Source organism: Nicotiana tomentosiformis, chromosome 7, assembly GCF_000390325.3.
Source record: "Nicotiana tomentosiformis chromosome 7, ASM39032v3, whole genome shotgun sequence".
In the NCBI taxonomy this organism is placed as follows: domain Eukaryota; kingdom Viridiplantae; phylum Streptophyta; class Magnoliopsida; order Solanales; family Solanaceae; genus Nicotiana; species Nicotiana tomentosiformis.
Window position 1 is genome coordinate 4,649,222 of NC_090818.1, and position 8,118 is coordinate 4,657,339.

At 35.7% G+C, this 8,118-nt stretch overlaps 1 protein-coding gene across 1 annotated transcript; it reads left to right on the forward strand.

Moving 5' to 3' along the window:
• Positions 1 to 147: 147 nt before the first annotated feature.
• Positions 148 to 4,297, forward strand: LOC104112100 (protein REPRESSOR OF SILENCING 3). Its single transcript, XM_009621940.4, has 5 exons — positions 148 to 508; positions 1,254 to 1,505; positions 1,689 to 2,255; positions 2,362 to 3,631; positions 3,722 to 4,297. The coding sequence occupies exons 1-4, from the start codon at positions 173 to 175 to the stop codon at positions 3,565 to 3,567; spliced, it is 2,361 nt and encodes a 786-aa protein (XP_009620235.1). The 5' UTR covers positions 148 to 172; the 3' UTR covers positions 3,568 to 3,631; positions 3,722 to 4,297.
• Positions 4,298 to 8,118: the final 3,821 nt, after the last annotated feature.

Sequence of the window (8,118 nt, forward strand, 5' to 3'; positions counted from 1 at the left end):
CAAGGAAAAATAAAAATAATCAATATAATTAAAGAATGTCTAATTCCAATTTCTTGAAATAAATTAATTAAACATTTGTATAGCATAGTCTAGTTGGTTAGCTATCTGATTATTTTTTCTTCTTTAATTAAAAAAAAAACGAAGAAAAGGAAGGGTTTCAAATGGGGGGTTTATGATTCAGCTGACAAACTCTAGTGTGGAAAGTGTAATTTACCCTTTCTTTTTCCTCAACAAAGGCGTATTAGGTTTTAGACCAGAGCTTGTTGCGTGGGACATGGCGGTACCGGCAGAGATGGCGAAGGCCGAAGGCGGCGATGCATCAACCATAAGGATATATGTAGGAGGTTTAGGCGAATGTGTGACGGCGGAGGATTTGAAGAAGACATTCTCAACACCACAACTCGGAAAAGTGGAATCTATGGACATCGTTCGAACCAAAGGCCGCAGCTTTGCTTACTTGGAATTACTTCCTTCTTCCGATAAATCCTTAGCCAAGCTTTTCAGCACGGTATAAATATCTCTCGATTTCAATCTTTATTTTAGCTATTTTTCGTAGTAACTCAGCTAACTTTTTGCTGTGCACTAAGGTATATGGTAAATTGCTTGTTTTCATTAGATAAAGAGTTTAAGTTCTACGAAAAATATTTTACAGAGGTCATTTCAAAGATATATTGAGAACATTAACCCAAAAAGACGAATATTGTGGTGTTCTAACAGCGGCAGATCAAACAAGAACTTGATGAGCGAAATCCGCAATTGCACGGTTGTCTATATTGATTGGTAGCCTAGAATAAGTGGCAAATAACTTGCTATAATAGGTTAAATTAAAAATTCATTACACTGTCCATGTATATAACTTAAATTCTTAGATAAATCGGTGCAGTGCAAGACAACAACGACAACAAGCCCAGTGTAATCCTAACTGTGGGGTCTGGGGAGGGTAGTGTTTTTAGCGCTCATTGTTGTCTATTGTATAAGGGTTTTGTTGTGTAATTCATATAATCACGTTGAACTTGCAGCAATAACCAACACTCTACATATTTGTATTACCTTGATGCTTATTGGTATATTGTCTCTTTTCGTCTTCTTTGAGCCAAGGGTCTTTCGGAAACAGGCTCTCTACTCACTCAGGGTAGGTGTAAGGTCGTACACACTACCCTCCCCAGACCCCACTAATGGGATTTTGGGTTTTTACTGGGTCGTTGTTGTTGTCGTCTTGATGCTTATTGGTGTTAATCCAATTTGATCTGCAGTATAATGGATGCATGTGGAAAGGTGGGAGACTTAGAATAGAGAAGGCAAAGGAGCATTTTTTCCTTCGTTTGAAACGTGAGTGGGAAGAAGATGCTGCACTTGCCACTACTTCTGCCCATCTTCCCGATACAGAAGAAGTTTCCCATCTTGCCGCTACTGCAGCTGAAATGACAAAATCCCTTAAATATCAGAAGAAAGGGTCCAAGATGGATGAAATGCAGCTTCGGATGTACTTCCCTAAGTTAGGAAAGGTAAATCCTTATTTCCCGGTGCTTGGTTATGACATGCTTCCTTGGATGCAATTATTCTTTAATTACATATGGTGGGAAAGATGACTTGCAAATTCATGCTTTACATTTGAATACTCTCTCATTCAGTAAGGCCTATACTTCTTTTTATGTCAAAAACCATGCTTCTGGATTCTCTTTGTGCAGTTAAAATCAGTGCCTTTTAGAGGAACTGGCAAGCACAAATACAGTTTTCAGCGAGTGGAAGTTCCTTCATTTCCTATCCATTTTTGTGATTGTGAAGAGCACTCTGGTCCTCCTGATACAACCAAGCAAAAATCATTTTGTGATTATGACTCAAAGAATGGCGGAATGGATGAGAAAGAGCTGAACATTATGAACTCAGTGTTGAACAAAATTTTTGAGCGAGAGAAATACTCTCAGCAGGATCCTAGAGATTTTAAATTATCTAAGGAAGTTCGAAGCTCAAATGTTACAGTTGATCATTTGAAGAATGATAAGAATCTAGTCAACCAAGAAATGGAAGATGATGATAACCTCATTCTCAATGTGGTGGCTGGTGCAAATGATAGAGCCACTGTGTTAAAAAATCCCACACAGGAAGCAATGACAGCTACTCAGGATAATGAGAATTCTGTCGACCAAGAAATGGACGAAGATGATGATAACCTTATTATCAATGTAGTGGCTGGTGCAAATGATAAAACCACTATGTTCAAAGATCCAACCCAGGAAGCAATCGCAGCTATTCAGGTTCATATTCTGTTATGTTCTACATTAGCTTTGCCCTACACTTTCTAAATAAGGTATTAGTATCTCAGTTTTTGTGTTCCTTTTGTGCATGCATGTTTGCTCCCAGAATTCGCTATCCAAGGAATCACAACTTGCCACAGATAAACAAAGGCAAGGAAGGAAGATGTCTTCCAACAGAAAGAGAAAAGCACCTTCAGAAAATGAAGATGGCGAGGCACATACTTTGCCATCTAAACCTGAAGCAAAGAGAAAAGCACATTCAGGAAATAGTAGTGCCACATTTCCAAAGAAGTCTCCATGGAAAGATCTCGTTAGTACAAGTAGTGGTGCTACGTTCAGTGTATCCGATATTCTGCCAAGTGCTATTCCTGGTAAAGAGATGCGGTCTGGCTCTGAAGGTGTTAGTGTGTCCTCTGACAAAAAAGATGAGAAAGTATCATATCAGCATGACAAAAAAGATCTCGCTAGTGCGAGTAGTGGTGCTACGTCCAATGTATCAGATATTCTGCCAAGTGATATTCCTGGTAAAGAGATGCGGTTTACCTCTGAAGGTGTTAGTGTGTCCTCTGACAAAAAAGATGAGAAAGTTTCAGATCAGCATGACAAAAAAGATCTCGTTAGTGCGAGTAGTGGTGCTATGTTCAGTGTATCAGATATTTTGCCAAGTGCTATTCCTGGTAAAGAGATGCAGTCTGGCTCTGAAGGTGTTGGCGAAAAAGATGAGAAAGTATCAAATCAGCATGAAGAGCTGGGTAAAGTTGCTGAAGATTCAACTGACAATGTAGATGCCCCTGTAGATCTTTATGCCAGAGGTGCTGCATGGCGACAAAAATTGTCGTGGACAGAGTTGGTTCGTGATACCACCAGAAGTTCTTTCAGCATTTCGCAGTTCTTTCCAAAACCAGAGTTGGCAGTGATGGGCGAGACTTTAAAGATGCAAAAATCTAGCAGCACAGGTAAAAGCGATTTCCAACATATTTCCACATCTGAGGAAGGGACCAAAGCTGATGCTCTCAGTGTCCCTGGAATTGGCAATGGGGGTACCATAGTAGAGGAGCAGAAGAATGTTCATCTCAGTAAAGAGCTTCCACATCTGGAAAATTATCAGCAGAAAGAAGAAGTAATGAATGAAGGCTTGGCTCCAACTCCTGAAAAGAAACACGTATCTGCACCAAAACAAGAATTTGTTGGAGATACTAGCTTCAGTGATACTTGTTCTTTCATGAGGAGTGCTGCTTCAATGAAAGAGTGGACAAAAACAAAAGCAGCATTGAGTGGGTCACTCAAGAAGAAGGCTAACGACAAAAAGTAGTGGAGATTTCAGAATAGCTTCTTGTAAGATGTGACTGCTTCAAGTCACGTAGACGATGCATTAGGTGCGTAATTCTAATTTCAAGTAACTGTCCTATTCTTGAAGCTACAGTTTTCCATTTTAAGTTTATATATGGATATTCTTTTGTGTGTAGCCTGTGTTGCATTGTAGTATGCTTATGGAAAGTTATAAAGAGAAGATGCCGTGTATTTCGAAAAGCAGAGATATCAAGATATCAGAGCGTTTGGTAAATGATTGTTCCTTTGGCACCAGTCTTGTGAAGGCCGCATGCAAAAGTCATTGCGGGTGCTAAACTGTGGCAGCTCTTATAATATGTCAAGCGAAGTACTAAATACCCTAGCACTATGAAATTCCTTGATTTTTGTCATATGCCTAAAACATAGAATATACAGATTTTGGTTGTTGATCTCAAACTTTTGTTTGAGTAGAAAGAGCAGAAATTTTGAGAAGCTGTCAAATGACTTTGGATCGAAGAGACTCTGCAGAATTCTCTAATCTGTATAGCCATCTCGGGAAGACAATGTTTTTTTCACATTGGATGAATACTTCTTTTTTTTTGAGAAATGTTTGATGAATATTCTTGAGCAGCAAAATGTTCTAGTAACCACTGAACTGTCTCTCCTGAATGCCAAAATTGTTGAATGTGTAATCCCACTTTGTTATTTTTTTTAATTTATAAAATTAGTGTAATCACTTATTTTTAACTTTAGTACATTCTCTCATGTGTGAGCTAGATCTTTTTTCCATTTGCTAACACGTGATTTTTTTATTTTTTTTGGGATGAAGGGTGATTGTGAGACTCCATTTGATGATGGTTGTGACTTGTGAGTCTTGATATCAGGAACTCTACGTAAAATATTTTTATTTGGGGTATGAAAGGTGACGAAGGAGGAATAGGCGCCTGAATTTATTACATCTTTCACTTATCTTCTAGACCAAAATAAAGCAGTTTTTGCCTAAAGGTTGCAAGAGACCTGTGCCATTAATACCAATAATTCAACTAACTATATTGACGGTGAGAAAATAAAAGAAGAGAAAGAATCATTCTAAGAGTGGCAAACGGGCGGGGCGGGGCGGATATGATTCGGGTTGAAAACGAGTAATGAAAAAACGGATAAATTATCTGCCCCGCCCATATTTAATATGGATAAAAATGGGTTAACCGGCGGATAATATGGTTAACTTCTTGCATATGATTACTTTTGGGAGTATTCTTAGTCTCCCTAACTTGAGGAACCCCCAATTTGAGACTTTACAAATGTAAAAGTTAGACCCATTGGTTATCCATTGGTTACCTATTGGTTATCCATTTTCTAAATGGATAATATGGTTCTTATTCATATTTGACCCGTTTTAAAATAGTTCATTATCCAACCCATTTTTAGCGGATAATATGGGTGGTTAATTATTTTCTTTTAACCATTTTGCCACCCCTAAATTATTCTAACAGCTACGGTCTCGGCAAAAAGTTGCCATGCCATTATTGAGGTCCTTAATGACTTTAACAATGCCTCTGGTCAAAAAATCAATTTTGACAAATCAAAAATTATCTTTTCTAAAAATTGTGCTCAAAGTAATAAGACCTTTGTTTTATCTTCTTTTAATATGCGTGAAGGTATCAATTTTGGTAAATATTTAGGCTTCCCAATTTTTACTAAACGCCCTTTCAAGTGAAACGGGACTTTCAATTCCTTCTCGACAACTTTAAATCTCGCTTGGCCGGCTGGAAGACCAATTTCCTCACTATGGCAATAGTTCACCAAATCACCTCATGCAATATATACAACTACCTCAATCAATTGTCAAACAATTAGAACGCTAGCAATGTAACTTTGTCTGGCTAACTATTATTTCACCGGTAGGGCAATCTTCTCTTATGGCCTTCACCCCCCGCCCGGAAATAGAGTCGCCAATGTACATTATTATTATTCAATTTATCAGGCATATTGACCCACGAAAGAATCTCGCCTTTTAATAAATCAAAACAATAATAATATACACAGCTAATAATAATTATATCAAGATTAAGAGTATAAGTACATTTAATGGGTAGAGAGTTTATTTTATTAAGTCAGTATAAAATACTTATCTCTACTTGGTCCGTTCAATACATACAAAATGTACTAGCACAAGAAGTTAGAATTAAACCATTCTCATAATCAAGATAAATTATATTTAATCTTGTGCTACAATCATCCATGATGGTTTGTCCAATTCCATCATTAGATTGTGAACTCAAACTTTATACTTATAAGAACCGATGATCTAATCTTCCGTGTATAAGTTAAACTCTATACACTAAATCATCTACTATATAAGCAAATGACACAAACTAATATATGATCTATTTAAAACTTTTTTAAAACTGAATAAATAATTTTTTCATAATAAATATTATATCTAAACCAAACCCATGGTTGATAGTATATATCCCAACAATCTCCCACTTAGACTTTTAATCATGACAATTGTTAGAATATACTATATCCAAAGACATGGTTAATAGTATATGCCCCAACAATCTCCCACTTAGACTCATAGCCATGCATCTACAACTTCCTCTGGCATTCTTTTACATGACTATTTAAAGTATTCACCAAATAAGGTTTTGTTCAAGAATCTTGCCAAGTTATTTCTGATACAATCTTTGTCCAGTAGTTCTTTGTCGTCACTATCTAGTTTGGTATTAAACTCTTCAGGGATCCTGTTACCGAAACTATCCCAAGAGTATACACCGAACTATGATTTTCCTTAGTATTCTCCCACTACGACGAAGTACTACTAATATTACCTTTATTACCTTACGGTATTGAAATATTAGCTACTTCTTACTATAGTGTTCACTGTTCAAACATCACTCCCACTCGATAAAGGCATATTATGTCTATTAACGTTCTCCCACTACTTAAATGCAATGGAACGTCAATTCCGACGTGTGGGGGTTTGATGTTCTTGAACATCTAGTTATTTCTTTGCCCAGTTCCTGTAAAAATAGTTTACTTCTAGGAACATGGTTTATTAAACAGTCCTTATCTAGAAAATGCAGTTGTTTTAACAATTGCCTTATTTTCTTTAGGACTATAAAATAATACTCCATTCGTTTTCTTGGATATTCAACAAACATGCACCTATCCATTCTTAGTTCCAAATTACATATTCGCTTTCCCTTTCAGCACATATGCGGGATAATTCTATATCTGAACATGCCACAAACTGAGCTTACATTCAGTCCACAGTTCTATAGATGTCACAGATACTAACTTAGAAGGAACAAAATTCATAATGTAATTTGCGGTTTCTAAGAAATATTCCAAAAACGAATAAGGCAAATCTGAATTACACTTCATTAATCTATCCATGTCCAAAAGAGACTTATTTCTTCTTTCTACCACACCACTCTATTATGGAGTTTACAGTGTAGACAATTGAGATGCAATCCCTTATTCTGATAAGTAACAAAAGAACTCTTTAGAGAGGTGCTCGCCACTACAATCAAATTGTAGTAACTTAATATATTTCCTTGGTGCTTCTCCGTTTCAAGTCTTAAAAACCTTGAATTACTTAAATCATTAAGACTTACGGTGCATCAAATAAATATATTAATATTTTGAGTAATCATTTATGAACGTCACAAAATACTCAAAACTATCTCTTACGAGTATGTTCATTTAACTATACAAATCATAAGGGATTCATTCTAGCTTATCACTAGCTTTATTTCCTTTTGATGGGAAATATCCTTTAGTCAAATTTCCTTCCAAACAGGATCCACAAGTTGGTAGTGCCTCTACTTTCAATGAACCTTAAGATCCATCCTTGACCAACTTGAAATCATATCCAGATTAATATGACTTAGACAAAAGTGTAGAGATAAGTTTTTCTCAATTTTTGAAGAACATATTCTCTTATGAGGTAGACTAATATTATTCTGTTCAGGAGAGATACTAATATACAATAACAAGGTCATGCATTCATGTACCACAAGTGATAAAATGTTTATCAAGCTCAATAACTCAAGAGTTATTCGAAAAAGAAAATAAATATCCATCTCTTATTTTGCCCAGAAACCGGAATTAAATTCCTTCTAACAAAAGGTACATATATCGCATCCTTTAAATTAATGTCTTATCACTAAAAGAAAATTTTAACAAATAATACAACAAATTGCATGAAGTCATTGTGTAGTTGAGATAAAAATATTAAATAGATCATAATAAGTTAAAACACTGAAGAGTAAAATTCAGACTACATTCAATATGTATATGCATATATGCATCTCGAATAATAAATTTCGATGGGAAAAGATTCATTCATGCAAAGTATATTATATAATGCAAGAATTATACAATCCAAAAATAAATAGAACCAACTCAGATGGAAAGTATACTATTATTTTCAGTCAATTGTATATAACCGTTTAATATGAAAATTTTAAACACATATATGTCATGCATTTTGAATAGCAATTTCGATGGGAAAAGAACTACTCGTGCAACATACATATATAATGCCAGATTATTCATTCCAATA